The following is a 19,813-nucleotide window of genomic DNA, read 5'->3' as shown; positions in this document are numbered from 1 at the left end:
AGATCCACTGATTGTGCATGTGTGTGTCTATTTTCCCCACATTCCCTCCAACATCTGTCATTTTCCCTTTCTGTTGTCTTAGCCAACCTAATGGGTGTGAGGTAGTATCCCGGAGCTGACTTAATATGCATTTCTCAAATTATCAGTGACTTAAAGCATTTTTTCATATTTATTGGTAGCTCTGATTTTTTCCTGTCTAAAAACTATTCCGTCAAATATTTATCAACTAGGCTTTTAATTCTTATAAATTTGAATTAGCTCCCTATATATTTGAGAAATGAGATCTTAGAGAAACTTACTTCAAAGTCCTCCACCCAAATTTCTTTCTTCTCTTCTAATTTTGGCTACAATGGGTTTGTCTGGGCAGAAACTTTTAAATTTTATATAATCAAAATTTTACCTCATGTAAATTTCTCTGTCTTTTGTTTGGTCATGAGATCTTCCCCTCTTCATAGATCTGACAATTAATTTCTTCCCAGCTCCACTAAATTGCATATTATATCACATTTTATGTCTAAGTCATGCACCCAATTTTAAGCTTATCTTAGTATATATGTGAGATATTGGTCTATTCCTAGTTTCTGTCAGACTACTTTCCAGTTTTCCCAGCAGGTTTTATCAAATAGTGAATGCCTGCCCCAACAGCTTGGATCTTTGGGCTTATCAAACTTTAGGTTGCTGTGCTCGTTTACTCCTGTATATTGTGAAGCTAACTGTTCCACTGATCAATCACTCTATTTCTTATCTAGTAAGAGAATGTTTCAATATAGCTTGCGATCTAGTACTGATAGGTCCCCTTTCTTCATATTGATTCCCTTGATATTCTTGACCTTCTGTTACTGCAGATGAATTATTGCTTTTTCTAGCTCTACCAAGTAATTCTTTGGTAGTTTGTTAGTATGACACTGAATAAATAAATTTAATTAGTACTGTCATTTTATTATATTGACTTAGCCTACCAATGTACAATTAATATTTCCCAATTATTTAGATCTGTTTTTATTTGTGTGAAGTATTGTGTAATTGTGTACATACAATTCCTATGTGTGTCTTGACAGGTAGACTTCCCATGTTACAACTGTTGTTGTTTTAAAAGGAATTTCTCTTCCTATCTCTTCCTGTCAGGTTTTGTTGGTAATATATAGAAATGATTTTATAATCTGCAACTCTGCTAAAGTTATTTATTTTAAATATTTTTAAGCTGACTACGGTTCTCTAAATATACTGTCATGTCATCTGTAAGAAATGATAGTTTTGTTCCCCCGTCTACACTTATTCTTTCAATTTCTTTTTCTGGTCTTACTGCTATAACTAACATTTAGAGTGAATAATAATGGTAATAATAAGCATCCTTGCTTTACCCCTGATATTACTGTAAAGGCTTCTAGGTTATCAACATTACACATAATGCTTCCTCTTGGTTTTAGAAAGACTGCCTATCATTTTAAGCAAAGCTCCATTTATTCCCATGCCTTCTAAGGAGTTTTCTCTATTGATTAAGATAAAAACATTTATGCATGTCCAGCTTGCGTAACTTTTGTTCTAATGCTCCCAAAGTCTGCCACAGAAAATCTACTCAAAATGCTGGGGGCCTTCCTGGTTTTCTCCTGACATTATTATGTGTGCAAAGTCACAAATATATCTTAGTTTCCCTAGTACAAATTTAATAGCCCTGAGGGTTAGAACCAGTCCCTTGCAAATAGTTAATGAATTAAACTAAATCAAATGGACAAAGAGGCATAGATGGAAACTTCTGGGCTTAGGGAAAGCAGTAGATCTTATAGAAGACTTGGAGTTCTAAAGACTACTATGCCTGGCTGAGTCTGAGTTCATGAAGACAGATGTTTGAAATGTTTCTTATACCTTCCAAAAGGTAACTGGTTAGGAGGTATAAAGTTCCCCCCTGCCAAAAAAAAATTAAATACCATTTAAAATCCAATTAAGAGGCATAAATTCAAGTCTTATATATGTCAAAGTCATTCTATTCCCTATTTCTCCACCTTAATTTCAAAGTAAAAACATTATTTCTCTTTAAATATTCTATAATTAAGACTTTTTAAAATTGGAATTTATCCCTCTCCTTAGCTGATCTTAATTAGTAAGGATCTACTGCACAAGCAAAAAATTAGAAAAGAAAACCAATGCAGATCAATATACCTACAAATATACATGTTCATGTTTTTACCATAAATTATTTTTATGCGCGCGCGCGTGTGTGTATGTGTGTGTGTGTGTGTATGGAGAGAGAGAGAGAGAGAGAAAAAGAAAAGTACAGGTTCAGACCAATTTACAGCTATTAAACTGATGAATGAGCAGGAAAAGGGGATGGGGCCAGTGATACTGCAAGAACTAAAATAAAATAAGATAAAATAAAAAATAGATGGACATTCTATGTGTGCCCATGCAGAAGAAGGTGCCTAAAGAAACATACCCCTGATATAAACATTAAACATATACATTTCCACATTATATAAAAATACACACCAATGGAATAAAGAACCAAGCATACACAAAAAGATCAGATTATAAAAGAAACCTCTAAATCAACAGCTCTTACATGTACCGCCAAGGAACCCACAGAAAAATTTTACAAATCCATCACCCTGGAGAGGAAAAATTACATACTGATTTTTACTAACCTCTAACTGAAATGTATAATTTCCATTATGAATTAAAAAAAATTATTATGAAAAGGGTCCATAGCCTTCAATGGACTGCTAATGAAATCCATGGCACTAAAAAGGTCAAGAAACCTTGTTTTGAATCAAGATTACAAGACCATGCAAGCAGGGTGATATCCTTTGAGAATAATGATGGATTGACCAAAGTTAAGACTTGGATTAAAAAAAAATTCAGTAAGAATTTCAAAGTTCAAAAATATTCTTTCAAGATATTTAACAAAGCACAGTATTTTATATCCATCTGACCTGGAGGTGAATCACTTTCAGCAACTAGTGGATCAAGAATTAAATTAAATTAAATTATGCTAAGACAAGGAAGACCTAAGATTTAATCACTCTAGAGTTTTCCAGTATGAGAACTCTCCCCACCAATGAGATTGCAACCTGTCTTTGACTTAGTTTGAGGTTAAGGGCCAGGAAGTTGCATCTATAATGCTGAAGTTGATTGTCTTACTGAAGGTCATAAAAAGTAAAACTCCAAACCAAGCTGGGAAGGGAAAAAAGGGAGAGCATTTGACTGGCCGTTAGAGAACTAGGTTCAAATTCTGCCTCCGATACTCGTTACCAGTATAACGTGTAGCAAGTCACTTATCTCTCTGGGGCTGAGGTTCTACATGTGCAAAATGAGGGAACTGAACTAGATAACCTCAAAGTCACTTCTAGCTCTAAATTTAATGATCATATGATGCACTAATAATTAAATCAATGGGTCCAGCGGATCTGTAAATGAATTTTATAAAGGATATGAGGGATTATCTAGTATAACATCCTCATTTAAACAGAGGAGAAAAGTGACTTGTTCAAAGTCTCATCATTAGCTGATGGCAGATTGACACTAGAACTTATAAGATACATAAAAGATAAGAATATGATTCAGCACATGGAAAGTGCTAAATGTTATAAAAATTCTAATATTTTATAATGGAACTTCAGAGGTTGGAGGGATATTTGTAGCTGAAATGATCACAGAAAAAGCAAAAGCAAACCTGGGTCTTAAAGGACAAGTAGGATTTTAAGAGTCATAGAACAGTAAAGCCATTCCAGATAGAGGGAAAAGGCACAAACAAAGAGGAAAAAGTACAAAGTAGGAAAGCCCAAAACACTTTCAGAGGTTGGAAGTAATAGACTTATGTAGAAGATTAAAAGGAAGTAAGGCACAAAAACAGGTAGGGGCCATGTTGTGGAAAGCCTTTGTGTGCATTCTCTCGCTCATGTTTCTCCTCCTGTTTAGACTACTGAAATTATCTCCAACTTGTTCTCCTAGCTTGTTTTCTTCATTCCAATCCATCCTCCATATAACTAAAGTGATTTTCCTAAAGTACCTCAGACTACCACCACTTTGCTATTCAACAAACTCCAGTGTTACATTTAAGAACAAACAAACTCCTCTGTTTGGTTTTTAAAGCTCTCTAAAACCTGGGTTCATCCTACCTTTTCAGACACACTACATATACATATACATATATATATATATACACACACACATACACACACACACACATATACATGCAGATATATCTATATCTATCAGTCCCCTTAATGCACTCTCTCTGATCCAGCCATTATTAACCACCTTCATCCACGACTTTGTACTGGCTGTCTTCCATGCCTGGAATGTACTCCCCACCACCTCATTTCTGTTTCTTGGAACCCCTGGTTTCCTTTTAACATCTAGCTAGCTCAAGCACCATTTTCTACATGTGGTCATTTCTGGACTCCCCAGCTGCCAGTTACTTTGCATCTATTTTGTATCATTATCGCCTTCATTAACATAAGTTCATGTGCAGGAGCTATTGTTTCATTTTTGTATTTCTGTCTCTAGTGTATAGCACAATGCATGGTACACAGCAGGTACTTAATTAATGCTTCTTGTGCAATCTTGTAGAAACCCAGCTTCACCTAACAACAATCTCATCCCTCTGGCACTCCACAGCCCAGCCAAACTGGCTTTCTTGCTTTTCCTCACAAGTAGTACCCTCTTTTCTATGAGCCTTTGTACTGGTTCTCTACCATGCCTCGAAAGCACTCCAGTTTTCCTCCTGTCTCACAAAATGCCTTATTATTTCCTTTAAGATTACTCAGCTCAAATACAACCTTCTAGAAAAACAGAAGGAAAGCCAGAAGAAATCAAATCAAACAGGGCAGCTTTCAAAGTAACATACTGAATTTTATATTTTAAAAGAAAAACCAGCTGTACTCAGAGATTCTCAGCCCAATGTACAAACACTCTGTTTTGTTGTGTATATGGATGTTTGTTTTAGTCTATATCTGCTAAGTTCAGAATTTTTTAAATGGAGGGGGAAAAAAATCAAGCATCACCTATGTGAAACCTTTTATATGTTCCCAAATGTTAGTGCTCATCCCCTAGTACACACTTATTTATGTACATATTATATCACTTATATAATATAAACTCTTTGAAAGAAGGAACTGTTTTATTTTCATCTTTGTATCCCAGCACTTAGCATAACAGATATTTAATCAATACTAGAATAGAAAATGTGGAAAGGTTAATATGGCAATAGTGCATTTAATATGTTACAACAAAAGTATTAAACATAAAAAACAACGTAGAATTAGAGGAAGGCATGTCTGGAAATCAGTTGACTGATTACAGACACTAATTCTTTGTGTAATTTATTGTATGCATTTTTAAAATTTATATATCTGATAGTTCATCCTATATGCAGCTTGCTTGCACATAGCTGTTGGCATGCTGTCTCCTCCATTAGACTGTGAGTTCCCTGAGAACAGGGACTGTTCTTTCTTTGCATCCCCCAGTTTTTAGCATGGTGCTTGGTACGTGATAGGTGCTTAACATATGGACTGACTGAAAGTCAATACAATTTAATGTTAGAAAGTTGGCCTGAAAAGTCCAAAAAAATCTCAGATTAAGATTTATGTCTGATATGGTTGTGTAAACCACAGGCAAATCATTTACTACTCAGTGCACTAGTCTGAAAGATTCTAAGTTTCAGATGAACAGCTAATTTCTAAGAGCAGAGGGAGTACCTATACTGGGAGATACCTATACTCATCAATGAGAAGTCTGGCCATCAAATCCATTCCCCACATCCTCCCTTAAAATTTATCTATTTTATTTTTGTCGCTGTATCTCCCCATATTAGCACTGTGCTTAAAATACTACTTTGTGTCACAGGTAGGCGAGAAACCCAAAACAACTCCCTTTTGTCAGTAGTTCCCGTTTGTCCCTGACCCAGTTTATACTGTAGCCCCTGCCCTGTCTCTGACCTTCCTTTCTGCTGAAACAATTATCTTAATGGATAAGGCTGGGTTAAAAGAAACAGCTAATCCAAAGAAGAGCCTTAGCCCTGTCCAATCAAGAGGCATTCAGCACCCAGTTTATCTCCCCGCCTAATTGAAACCTATACAAGTCTTGTCCTTTTGCTCCTTTGGGGAGTCTCTGCTTGCATGGGTGGGGTTCCCTTGCTGGCAAACTCAATAAACCTTCACTGGTTCCTAGACTTTCTGGGTTTGGTTCGTTCTGGCACTGACAATTTTACTCACAGTGTATAAAAACATGCTTATATCTGTAAATTTTTAAACATAATAAATTTCTATTCATGCCTGATAAGGTTAATAAACCATAAACTGTGATAGTTAAACAAAGGTACTCAGAGTGTTCACTAATGCATCAGAATCAGCCTGAAGGGCAGTGTTTAATGGTATACCACATGACTGTCATTCTGCTTGAAGAACCGGATCAAGACACAGAAAGCATGTTTAGTCTAGAGAAGGCCAAGTAAAGGAGGACAAGATAACAATTTCAAATATTTAAAGTGAAAGACAGTTGATTTTTTTTCTGTGATGCCAAGAGAAACAAAAATAGGACCAAGTGGAAATTACAAGAGGCAGATTTCTGCCCAGTGATGAAGCTGTCATTTGCCTTCCTTACATATGAAATAAGAGATGTATGTATAATTGGAAATGGAGACAGATTTGTCACATATCTAGGATGAGAGAAAAGATGGATAACTGTTAAGATTATTATTCTAATATTGATGGCATTGAGATCATATATTCACCCAAGAATGAAGAACTTCTTAACAATTACAAGAGGTGTATAGCAATGGAATAGGGTTCATTCAGATGTACTGAGCCTCTGAGACACGGAAATGTTTAAGCAAAATCTGTATCACAATGAAGATGATTTAGACAGAATTCTGGAAAGCTCAATCAGATGATCTCTACTGTATCTATGATTTTATGATAATTTTTTTTTTTTGTAAATGATTTATTTTTATAAAGAGTAACTGAAATCCAGGAGAATATCTAAAGATATATGCTTTCTATTGGGACCTTTATTTGCACCTGCCCTATAAAGTAAAATCTTTCAAAATTCTTGGTTCCACCAACATTAATGAATCATATTATGTTGAATGACCAGCATTTTCTACCCAACTTGCTTTTAACATATGATTATACCTACTCTTTGAAATATACTCATTAAAGTAGTTTTGTTTTATGTACATGGAATGTATTATCTTTGGAATTAATGGAACACAGTAAAAAGGAGCAACATATTATTATAAAAACCAAATATTTTGTTTTGTAAGACAAACCCCCACACAAAAAAAGTATTTACATTACTTGCTAGCATTTTTATTTCCCATACAAAGCAAGGAAATACTCTATAATTTTCAAGTAGCACCTGATTGAAAAAGTAGTACATTATAAGGCATCAATCAGATTTATTGAAGTACTGGAGATTAGCTTTGCTTTTTATTCAGTTTAACAATGTCATTTTAAAACTGGTTTAAAATCATTAGCTAACTCACAAAATACCTACAAAATGAATTTCTAATAAATGTGAAAGGCATGTAGATAAAATACATTTAAATTACTTCATTAATGTTAAGTCAATAATTTTAATTTTTTATATTATACATAAAAGAAAATGTATAAAATTTTTTTCAATTAAAACAAAACAATATGCTGTATATATACTCAATTCTCAATTATTTACATGCTTATTTTCTTTATCTAGGATTATCTACAGGACAATCTTGTTCTGACGCTGCACCTACTAGTTCTCCACCAAATTTGGGACAATTGCCCTGACACTCAGCTGGGCTGGGCACCCATTCAAGTTAAGCTTCCTTGTTCCTAGTTTGGAGGAAAAAAAAGGGGCGCCGGGCGTAAACTGGAAATTAGTTTTAGGCTTATCCATTTCTTTCCATACCATTTCTCTCCTTCTCTGTATATATAGCCAAGTAAGGATGGAACTTAGAAACAAAAAACAAAATATGACCAATAATATGGTAGAGTGGAAAAAGGGAGTGCTGGGTTCTGGAGGTATTCAGAGACACTGGGTTTGAATCCTGGCTCTCTCATTTATTATCTGTGTGAAAAACGATCCCTAGTCCTTTCTTTTTATGAAGTTGGTAATATGATCTTTGTTCTCTTTTCCAGTGCTTCAGTCCGGACCTATTTCTTCCTTTGACATTAGCACGGTACCCAGGAAAAAGAAGTTAACTTCATATTCTTCCCCTCTTCAATATCAAAGGAGTCTAATAGTTTCACAAAGCACTTACTTGATCATTTCAAAAAGCTTTGGATCAGAAACCTTGATATTTCGCGCCATATTCCAAGATAGATGAATCATGGGCACTATTGATTTCACACTCTGTAATTTGTTCCACTCGTACCGTTCCACTGCCAATTTATACTGGCAGGCTAAAAGTGAAGGAAAACCCCCCCAAATAAGTAACTTGTTTTAAAGCAATACAATATAAAAAAATATGAGTAAGCTTTATAAGCACCTTACTAATACATGAAACACTAAATTTAAAAAACAATACAATCTAACAGAACATTGTAAGATTATTTATAATGAAGCAAGGGACCATTCAAGCTTCTATCTGACTACAGTAGGCTACCATGTAAGTTTTGAAGACTATAAAAAGTTAACACTGCTTTGTTTTCAACTAAACTTCTAAAAAATTACATTAAAAATTAAAATGACATATATTTTGCCTGTAAAAAATTCATTGTTTGCTAAAATCTAGCCATGTCTAATTAAATTTGGCTAGATAAAATTCAATTTCTTAATCTGCAAATTAATATTTTAAGCAACCTGGCTGGCAGTTCCTTCTACAGATTTTTAATAAATTATTTTCCAATAGGTGCCAAGGATTATGCCTATGAGAGATTATTCTTTCTGGAAGAGAAACAAGTAAAAAAAAAAATCAAGACTTTTAGAGAGTTATTATCTTAAATATTTTAGCATATTCATCATATTCTTTAAAATACCTGTAAGGGGGCCAACATTCCAAGCAATGTTGTTGCACCATCCAATAGCCTGAACCCAGTGGACAGTGCCTGCATTTATCCAGACCAAATCTCCAGGTCGCTGAATGAATCTATATACTGGGACATTTGCTTCATAAAGATCTTCAAGGTTAGGCCACCAAGAGCCCATTAGGAAATTCAAATTATTTCTAAAACAAGAACAAATAACATATTTACCATTTGCTACTAGGACCAGAATATAACGTGAAATAAATAAATAAATAATGAATAAATAAATGCTCAGAGCATTACATGAGAGCTGGGTTGCTGGTATGACAAAGACTTCACCTAAAAGTGACCAGCTTAAAATAACATTTTGGTGAAAAATCCCTGGTTACTATCTGGGGGTATTTGATAGTTTATTCAAACATAGACAACGGCAAGGATTCCATTCCCTCACCCCCACAATACATATATCTACTGCCTATCATACTCATTAGAGTGACAACAGTTTTTAGTAGCACTTTAATTCACATTCAATTTACATAACGGGCCAGAATCCTGATCGTCTTCTTTCCTCTCCCTGCCCTTATAAAATTGGTATTGCTATTGCTAAATAGATCCAGCCATGTAAAGCTGGAAAAGCAGAAAAGATGCCTTGTAGGTATTTATGAGGCCTCAAACTGTATCTGAATTACTAAGTGTAAGCAAGGCAAAAATAGCACCCTTTTGGGGCACTATATATTAAAGGAACAGCAAGTGCCTCTGGGTAGGACCAATTTAATAATGATCAATGATCAATTCAATACAAAAGGTTAAGGATACCTAAGAATATTGTGGCTAAATAATTGTTACCAAACATTTACTCACGAATAGTTTGCTATCAATTCGACAAACAAGATTTTAAAGAACCTGAAAGGTACCTTTAGAGATTAATCTGATCTAAACTGTCCCATTAGAGATAAAGAAATTGAGGTCCAGATTTTAAACAACTTGCTTAAAAGGTCATAGAATTAGTCAGTTAATAAAGAAATGAAAAAGCATTTATTAAATAACACCTACATGCCAAGTGTTATTCCAGGCATTGAGGATACAAAGACAAAAATGAAAACATTTCCATCTCTATAGGAGCTTGCATTGTTACATCAGGGAGATAATATGTACATAAATATTACATGAAAAGCAAATACAATTAATCAACAAGCATTTATTATGGCCAAACAAATACACTGAGTGTTGAAGACATGGAATAAAAAATCCAAATCCCTTTCCTCAAATTAACTGGGAATGGTTGTGGGGGAAGGCGGAAGGGGAGGAGGAACCAGCAGTAAGGATGATGAGAAAAGGCTTCCTGTTGAAGGCAGTTCTTCAGCAGTTTTGAAGGAAATTAGGAATTACTAAGGACAGGCAATTAGAAGGCATGGGAATCCTAAGATGGAGTGTTGTTTATGAGGAGCAGCAAAGAGACCAGTTTGGATGGACTATATGGAACGGGGAGTAACGGAAACTAATGCTGGAAAGTAGATTTGAGTCAGGTGGTTAAGGGTCTTAAGGGCCAAGAAGAATTAGAATTAGAATCCAAGTTTAGAATAGAGGTAGCTAGGTGGTTCAGTAGATAGTGTCAGGAAGACTCAAGTTCAAATCCAGCCTCAGATACTTAGCTGTGTGACTCTGGGCAAGTCACTTAATGCTGTTTGCCTTAATCCACTAGAGAAGGAAATGGCAAATCACTCCAGTATCTTTGCCAAGAGAACCCCATGGCCAGCACTGGTGTTCATGGGGTCCCAAAGAGCTGAACAACAACAGACTGGGGTACAAATTGCTGACATGTTTATCATCAATAAGCACTGTAAAAATAATCGTCATTGGTTTCATAAAATGGCTAAGTATTCCCACTTTGAAAGCTTGACATGAAGCACATCTGCATTAGCAGTATCCTCCCACTCACCCAGGTCCAAAGCCCATCATCCAAATGTTGCTGTTTCTACCTCTACAACATCTCGTTTACAACCTCATCTCTCCATTCACATGGCCATGCCCCTCACCCTGCTCTAGTCTGGATACTGTAATGGTCAAATTGGTCTCCAAGTTTCCTCCTATTCTAATCAAACCTGAACAAAGCCAAGAAAGTGATTTTCCTAAATTGCACATCTGTGTCATTCTCCCATCCCTCTAGGATCAAATAGAAACTCCTCTTGGCTTGGCATTTAAAGGACTTTGCAATGCGAACCCACTTCCCACCTACTCAATCTTGTATATTCCTCTTCTCTAAGCATTTTATGGTCCAATTGCCGTTTCCCTGCCTTTGCATTGGCTGTCTCACATTAATGAAATGCTCTAAGACTGAGCTCAAATATTACCTTCTAGAGGAGTCTGCAGCTAATCATCCAGAGACTAGTGCCTTCTGTGGCATCTCCTTCAGATCTCACATCAAGTCTGGCCCCTACAGCCATCAACCCAGGAAAGGAAGCTCTACTGAGAGGGGACTCAGAGTCCCTGCCTCTTCTCCTCTCCATTACCACTACCCTCTGCCAAGCAATTTTGACCACTGGAGCACACAAACCACCCCAGGTGAACAAGGTACCCAGAGAGACAGGCAGCAGCAACTATTTGATAACTACTTCTCCCCTCCAACCCCAGGGTCCAAAAACTTTGGGAAGTACCATGCCCTTGAAAGCACTTGTCTTTGTTTCAAGCTTGGCCCACATAGCCAACACTGAAAGAAACAACTCTCATGGAGAAGGGGACCATCATCTATGCCACCACTAACATCAATCCATCATCTACTCCACTGATGAGCTTAACAGCCCCAGGAAAAGTAGTGGTTTCTAAACCACCAACTTTAACAGCCTGGCTCCATCATCCATGGTCCAAGGGATTAATCCTTGTGGAGAGGCAGCTCGACAGTACTTGTTCTCTGCAACCATAACTATTGAAGATGCAGTCAAGAAAGTTTTCGCCACAAAAGTGCTTGCTACTGTTAAATGGTTTGACATTAGCAACAGATATGATTTTATCAAAGGATGTAACATTACAGAATATGCAGCAAAATCTATTTTGCTGCTAAAGACCACAGAACTTTTCCATCTAACTTACAGCTGAAACTGTATGTAAGCGTACATCCTCATGATTTGGCAGAGTGCTTTGCATATAAGTAAGAACTTAATAAATACACCTTTTTCTATTTATTTTTCAAGTAAGTAGGAGGGCAGGGACTATTTTTAACCCCTTTTTGTCTCTCCATTGCTCAGCATAGTTCCTGGTACATAACAGCCATTTAGTAAATGCCTGTTGGTTGACAGAGTACTTTCTTTTTGCCATCTTATATATAAGCATTTAGATGAGAAATAGATCTTTAAAGTAACTTTTCCTAAATTATGTGTAATTGTTAGCCTGGTGTCTACTTCCTTCTCTCTCTTAGATGTCTTTTTCCTAAGGCTTTTCTTGAGATTAACATCAGGATACTGAGGATGGGTTGAATATATAAATGGGACCTACTTGTCTCTAGTTTAGGAATTTATGAAATTAAAGTATCCCTCAACACCTGCAGGTAAAAAATTAGTTTTGAAGAAAAACGGTTAACATATACACATAATCTAAGCCTCCTTCAGTCTTATTATAAGACTCTAAGGATGTCTGCTAAAAATGCCTGGCTCTAAGGCCTAATAAAAATAATATTTAAGAATGGAGAAAGGTTCTTTCTAATTTCATTTTAACTTTTTTTAAAATGCTGTATTTTCAGTGATAAAAATATCCCTCTAAGTTATAAAAAACACAAACAAGAAAAATGTTTCTCTGATCCCTGTGAGCACTATCAGCATAGTATGACAAGATTGTGATCCAGGCAGCTTTTAGTAGCCATGGAGAAGCCAGGTCGCTTATGCTGGACAGTAACCACAGCAAGCACTTCACGTTCTTTTTCACCTGCCTATACAGAGCCATTGGAATGTAACAGAAAATCGAGTTCAAAAGTAATAGAGGTTTGAACCTGTTTGATGATTTTAAAATGCTAAATGTCTCACTACTTTATCTACAGGTATTGCCTCCAGATATGATAAAGGTTTACATTTTTCATGCTGCTTTATCTGTTAGGAAAATCTGGTTTTCAGGTTTCTACATGGGGCCTTTCTTTGGTCCCTATCCCACAATCTAATGACCTTGAGACTACATGTTATATATACTTATATTTGTACTCGTTGTCTCTCCCAATAGGAAACAAGATCCCTTGAGGGCAAGGACTGCTTGATTTCCATCTTCATATCCCTAGTACCTAGCCCAGTTTCTGACTTGTAATAGCTGCTTAATCCCCTCTTCTCCCCACCCCCACCAAATAAATAAACTCACAAATAGCACACTTTCCAAAAGACGTCTCTAATGATTATCCAAAAGAAAGATCTATCATATTTTTTCACCTATTATGTACTAAATGATAAGTGGGAAAGTCTTTGAGCATAATTTAGCTAGCTAGTGAAGAAGACATAAATTAGGAAAATGGCACATAAAACAAAATTTTTAACAAGATTAAGAATTTTTCTTGCCACTGATGTTTTTGGATTAGGAAAAGTAGTATGTGAAAACTGAGTAATAAACCAAGTTAAGAGAATGCCCCCTTCCCCAAGATATTCTTCAATTCTTGTAATTTCTAATATCACTCAAAATATTTCTTTATGGTCACTCATCCTACTAAAATAAGTTAGAATTACTGAATAATTTATTAACTATTCCATTAAGGGTATCTCTGTCTTCTATAACTAACATTTTCTTATACTACCAAAACAGAAATGGTTTTGAACATTCATATATAATTGTAAGGAAAATTAGCTTCATAAACCTACTTCTCACAGAAGTCATTCATGACGCCCCAGTAACTCTCAGGAACAACAAACCATTCACAGTCACCTGGACCAATATTTATGTTAACTGAACAGAAGTTGTTATTTTCTTGATGACCTGAAAGGAGAAAGAAAAATTATTTTCAAAAATTTAAACTGTGAAAACTTTGTATCCACAGGAAGAAAAAGAGGGAATTATTTAAATATTCTTCAACCATCTATCTATACTATTTTGAGAAACTTCTGAAGTGGTAGCATCTTTCTGTAATGTTTATCATAATCTGGATGTCTAAATCCCTAGTATATAGTGTTGAGACTAGGGAAGCAAAGTGATAGAGCAGATATCAATCAAATCAAGATTTACTAATCATTTACGTTTGACTTTTTCCTAAAGAGAAGTAATGAGAATAGGAGAGGCTAAGTCTTTTTTTCTTCTTATTGTTTTTTATAAATCCATTCAATGGTCTTATAGATTTGGAATTTTTAAGACTGGAAGACCCTCTATAAGATCATCTATGCAGTTTTCAACAATTTATAAATGAGGAAAATAAAGCCCAAAGAGAGTTGGTTATTAATAATCACAACTCTTTTCATTATGCTAATTGTTAATGCATAAAATACTGCATAACTGAGCTGTCAAAGTCTGGAGTTTAACTGCCCTTATTCTCAATATCCTGGGTCAAGGTTAGCAACTTGTATGCCTTAGATGCTTTGGGATAATGCCTTAGCTGAAATGGGAAAGGGAGTGATGAGGAAGCAAGCAGCTCAGCTCCTCACCAAGGGCTTCCTAGGGAATGGAGAACTTTAATTAGAAGGGGAACTTGGAGAAGAGATATAGACTCTTACTCCAGTGCTGTTTCTATTACACTACACTGTGGCAGTCAGGTGCAGGGCCAGAGTTGAGATCAAAAGAAAACAGGAAACTTTTGGGGGGAATTAAGAGACCTCACAAAGGGTAGAATTTCTTCAAATTGTATAAAGAGTATTCTAATTGCACGAAGAGTATTCTAGCTGGACATTTTTTGTCATCAGAAAAGTCAAGGGTCCTGTATGTTGGGACTGCCGCTTTGGTACACCCTTCATTCCCAATAATGGAATCATTTATGCTAAAAAAGGTTTCTAGTCTATCATACTGCTATATGTAAGAAATAAAAAAGAGATTAAGAAAAGTTCTGAGTCCATTATGCTAGGAAATTCTTGCCTCAAACAACAACTCAATTTTTCAAACTATTATTTTAATCAAAAGAAATAAAATACTGTGAAAACTTTAAAGCGTTACTGTGTCAGTAATTACTACTGGTGAAGAATATATGATTTTAGTAGGAAAAAAATTTTTCCTTGCAGGTTTCATATTCCACGTCATATGAATGTACCAAAGTTACCTGGAGTCCTGCTTCCAGGAACCTTCATGTACAGCTGCACTGTATTCATTCCTAATATTGTATGACCAACATGGCTTAAAAGATTTCCTGCTGATACCACACGCACAAAAGCAGGTAGTTTTGTCAGCTCATGTAGCTGTAACTTCCACCTATAACAAAACAGCAGCTCAAAAGTGAAAATCTAAAATAAATATTTGAGAAAATAAATTTAACAGGTAGAGGAAAATATTACTAAAATGATGTCTATACAGGTACTTTTAAATTACAAATACTATTCTAAATGTAATAAAAGAAATATATTAATACTTCAAACTGTTTTTATGTAATTAAATTCTGGGTTTTGTACAGAAAAAACTTCATAACTCCAACTGATTATGTTTAGGATTCCTCCCCATTATAATTTGGATAAAGATTCCGCAGAGATATTTCAAAACCATAACCCAACAGCTCTTATAACTTAAAGGACTGTTTGAGATTTTTCAGTCTATAGACTTTTAACATATATTATTATGATTATACATTAGGAACAATAATAATTACAATATATCAATCTAATAATTATAATATATCAGTCTAATACTATGTGCCCCCCCCCCTCCATTTTGAGGTGGCTTTGCTATGATTAGGAAGTAATTTCCAGACCATATAAGACTGTGAATACTTATTTCCTTGCTTAAACTAACTTTCAAGAGGTCTAAAAATAATATGAATTTTAAACTATATACTCATTTTGCAATATAAACCCTGAATTTAACTAGTGATTTTCAAAACAGTCATGAACTTAAACGGCAACCATCACTTTTAGAGAAAAGTAGAAAAATCGAAACCTATCATGATCAATGCTATTCAACTGTATATATTCCTATTCATAAGAAAGAAAGACTGCTAGGGATCAACGAGATAAAAGAAAATAGGAAACTGTTGGCAATTCACAGACCTCTAAGCTACAAAAAAAGTATTCTAGCTGCACTTACTTTTTGTCATCAGACAGGTCAATGTTGGTCCCAAACTTGATTGTTTTAAAAGGCCCTTTTCTCCTCCTACCAGAACTGAGGATGGAGGGAGTAGAAAGGAAAAGAAAAAGAAGAATGTCATTCAGTGGCTGCCTTTTTGAACGGTAAAGAAAGGTGCATTACAAATCACTCACTTATCTGAAGATGTAGATTCACTGTCTGAGTGGTCCTTGTGGTGACTCTTTTTTTCATTTTCTTCCTGTGGTTAAAAAGTTTCTTTAGTATCTTATAATTGATTGCCCCAACATGAAATTTAACAACAAAATTATACATATGTATATTTGTGGAGCTTTAACAAATAACCCAACTAATTTAAAATACAATCAAGATCAAGAAGAGACTAAACCCAATGGCACAGTACCCACCTTCTATGAGTTACACTTAAGTCTATTTTGAAACTCAGGAACTAGGTTGGTTTATACCCAGATCATGTATGTACTATAAATTTTACTCTGCAACATATAAATATTACTAGCCTATTTTAAAAAAGAAATAAAAAGCAAACAAATGACTGTAAAATCACATTTTGGAATATAATATTTAAAATGGAATAGAAATCCTATATATTTATATCTATGTCTATCATGAAATGAAGGTGACCCTATTTTTCTGAGGCTATATCAGCAGAGAAGAAGAGTTATCAAATCAACTGGCTGAAAAGGTTTCACTATGGGTTTGGTGACATCTGAGGACTAGACTGGCTAAGTTTGGAGTTAATTCTTCACCATGTTAGCTACAGGGTAATGAATTTTCAATCAACACAATCCCTAAACCATTTACTAGGCCATAAAGGGACTGCAATATCATTAAGTGGAGGGAAGACCCATTATGGTAAAATCAGAGTGTAGAAATATTAAAGAAGGATAATGCTAGCATGAAGAAAATGCAATAAACTATCGATCCATACCTAAAAACAGTAGGTCTGGCTAACCATGAATTGATTATTGTTAATATTATTTTACTAATTGTTGGAAGGGCTGTAGAGGAACTTGCTGAGCCAGAGGAAAGTCTGACTGGGAGCAAAAGATTTTTATGTGGAAAACCACCACCACAAGCAAAAACAAACAAAAACCATCAACAAGAGTTAAGTACAAATAGGGAAATTAAATGTGGATGTTCCAATACAAATGAATTGATGCAAATTATTCTGGTCTATGAATTTTACAAGGAATTCCTTTTACTTTTCTCTGCACCAATGAAACTTACTATTCTTCTGACTCATTTATGAACACTTGTATTTCTAAACATGCTCAATTAAATCTTTTATATTTAGGGAACTCTAGGTTTCATAGTACTTTGAAATACCTCCCCCCAGCAATTGGCCAACTTCCTATCTATCTACCCTTAGACAACTTTTGCTCTATTATCTTTCCTCCCTTTCCCACTTTTCACCTTCCCCCATCACCTCCCACACTCCTATTTTACTGCTTTCTATTACTCTCTATCTCCCTTCTACATCTACAACTTTTCCTCTTCAAACAGAATAATATCCATTGGCTTTTTTTGTATAAATAACCATAACAGCTGTTTCCTCTTAGCTTCTAGTTGCATGTAGCTGGAAAATTTATGTTCTACTAGTATAAAAAGAAAACCACATTACTCAGTTTAATAATCAATTAGCAGAATACTTTTAAATATGAAGAAACCTAAAATAAAGAATTTAGCTCTAAATTGTGAAAAATTAGCTAAATTAATAAAAGCACAATTATTTAAAAAGTAATTTTTTAAAAAATCTGGCATCCATTTAAACAATATTATACATAAATAACGGAAGTTTAGTGGCCTTAAACAATTGTGATGAAGAATAAACTTATGATAAACATGTTTAACAACATATGATGAATACGCAGTGTATATATTTAATTGTACCCTTAAAGGAAATAGATCTTTGTGTTGTATTATCAAAGGAATGCTCGATTACTTTCTTTTAAATGATTGATTCCCAAATTGTGTTGACACAAGCAAGTTATAGTGCCCTTGAGCACTCTGTGTTTCAGGTGAGCTGCAGATGTGCAAGTGGTGGATGGAGATTCCACACTACATAGTTTCCCACACAGACGAAATCCAAAGTTTGCCCCACACCAGGGATCCACCAAAACAAACAAGCAAACAAACCTTCACAAATTCAGGAGAAAGAAAATGGTAAGGAACTAAAGCTTAGGGACATGGTTTATATAAATGAAGGGGGGTGGAAAAGGGCATCTCTCCAATCTTGGACAGGTCTTATTCTATTCCAATGGTCCATGTTTCATTAGATAATGGTGTTCTCTAAAATACCATTTATTTCGAGAAGGGTTGAGAAAAGGCTAATAATTTTCTTTAATGCTTCTATGGATAGAGAAGGGATAAAGATGAAAGCAGAGCTTCACACTTCTTTAACTTGCATAGTATTAAGGGAAAATGGATTTTTATTTTTGAATTATCTTTACAAGGTTGTCCTTTACTTCTGCTTTCTTTACTTCAGAATTCACATTTTGCAAGGAAAAATCTGTTTTAAAACACAAAAAAGTTTAAGGACTAAATACTAAATTTTAAAAAACCCATATTTATTATAGTCATTAAAAGAACTATCAAATGGAGGTCTGCTTAGGTTTTAAAAATGTATGGCAAACTGTTTAGGTGGGAGCTATTAACATTTGAAAACTACAAATGAAAGAAATTTCAAGAGATACTTCAGTCTGCTGTTAAATTTGGAATAATTGTCTCGAAATAAATACTTACCCTCAATGATTCCTGGAATGAGGAGGCCTGATACTGTGCATACTTAGCAATTGTTGTATGAGATCTATTACTTTCACAACGCCAAATTTTCTTGGTTCCAGTGGGGTCCCAGTTTTCGTCTGAAGGTTGCAATAATTGTGTTCTCACTTCCACTATATGTTCATTATTTGCTTCTACCAAAGTTTTGGTGGAGAAAAGTCCCAGGTCTTTAAAGAAAAAACGACAATTCAATTAATAAATGATAGTATTTCTTGAATGTAGTTAAGATATAGTATCTGGTTGAAAGACACTAATATTTCACAGATAGAGGGTGGAATATTATCCAAAGTGGTTACCTATTTCCATATATTTTAAAGCACAACCATTCAAACAACCATCAGGAAGACCAATGTCTACTTTACTTTTAAGATATCAAGGAACTAAACTTTAGAAACATCCTTAGCAAATTGTACTTTACCCTAATTTATGTAAGTTTAAATAACAACCCAAAAAACTCCCTATCAACTCTAAATCTCTCCCGTTAGAGGAAGTGGAAAATCTGTATGTGTGTGTATGAAAAATACCATGTGCCACCCTCCTCCGCAAATATGCTTAATATACAAAGGTAATGAAGTAGCTAACAAATTGAAAGGTTATACAGGCATATACAAAAAATAGAAAAGAAATATTTAGAGCTGGTGTATTACAATTAAAATATGGAATTCCAAATGACTCCTGTACATGCTTCATTTCTGTTAACCAGTAAAAAACAAAACAAACCATACCTAATTTAAGAGCTCCTGCAAGGCCACGTATTACAGTAACAGGGTTGTTTGGATTTGTACAGAATTGATGTAAAGGAGGAAAGAAAGCATCACGTTTATTTTCCAACTGCAAAATTAAAATGTACTGTTAGATCTCAGAAAAAAAAATATAATCTGTCTTTAAATTTT

At 34.9% G+C, this 19,813-nt stretch overlaps 1 protein-coding gene across 6 annotated transcripts in view; it reads right to left on the bottom strand.

The window, feature by feature from the left end:
* Positions 1-19,813, bottom strand: part of KDM6A (lysine demethylase 6A) — a 276,748-nt gene that overhangs the window by 9,269 nt on the left and 247,666 nt on the right. For all 6 annotated transcript variants that reach the window (XM_036742806.1, XM_036742808.1, XM_036742809.1 and 3 more), the window contains 8 exons: positions 19,646-19,751; positions 18,882-19,087; positions 16,295-16,359; positions 16,122-16,196; positions 15,148-15,296; positions 13,769-13,883; positions 8,955-9,142; positions 8,237-8,378 (listed from right to left, as the gene is read on the bottom strand). In XM_036742806.1, the coding sequence (XP_036598701.1) occupies positions 8,237-8,378; positions 8,955-9,142; positions 13,769-13,883; positions 15,148-15,296; positions 16,122-16,196; positions 16,295-16,359; positions 18,882-19,087; positions 19,646-19,751 (1,046 nt within the window). The remainder of the gene's footprint in view (positions 1-8,236; positions 8,379-8,954; positions 9,143-13,768; positions 13,884-15,147; positions 15,297-16,121; positions 16,197-16,294; positions 16,360-18,881; positions 19,088-19,645; positions 19,752-19,813) is intronic.

The sequence above is a fragment of the Trichosurus vulpecula genome, chromosome 2 (assembly GCF_011100635.1).
Source record: "Trichosurus vulpecula isolate mTriVul1 chromosome 2, mTriVul1.pri, whole genome shotgun sequence".
NCBI classification, from domain to species: domain Eukaryota; kingdom Metazoa; phylum Chordata; class Mammalia; order Diprotodontia; family Phalangeridae; genus Trichosurus; species Trichosurus vulpecula.
The sequence above is the reverse complement of the archived record's forward strand: the minus strand, read 5'-3'. Positions and strand labels throughout refer to the sequence as shown.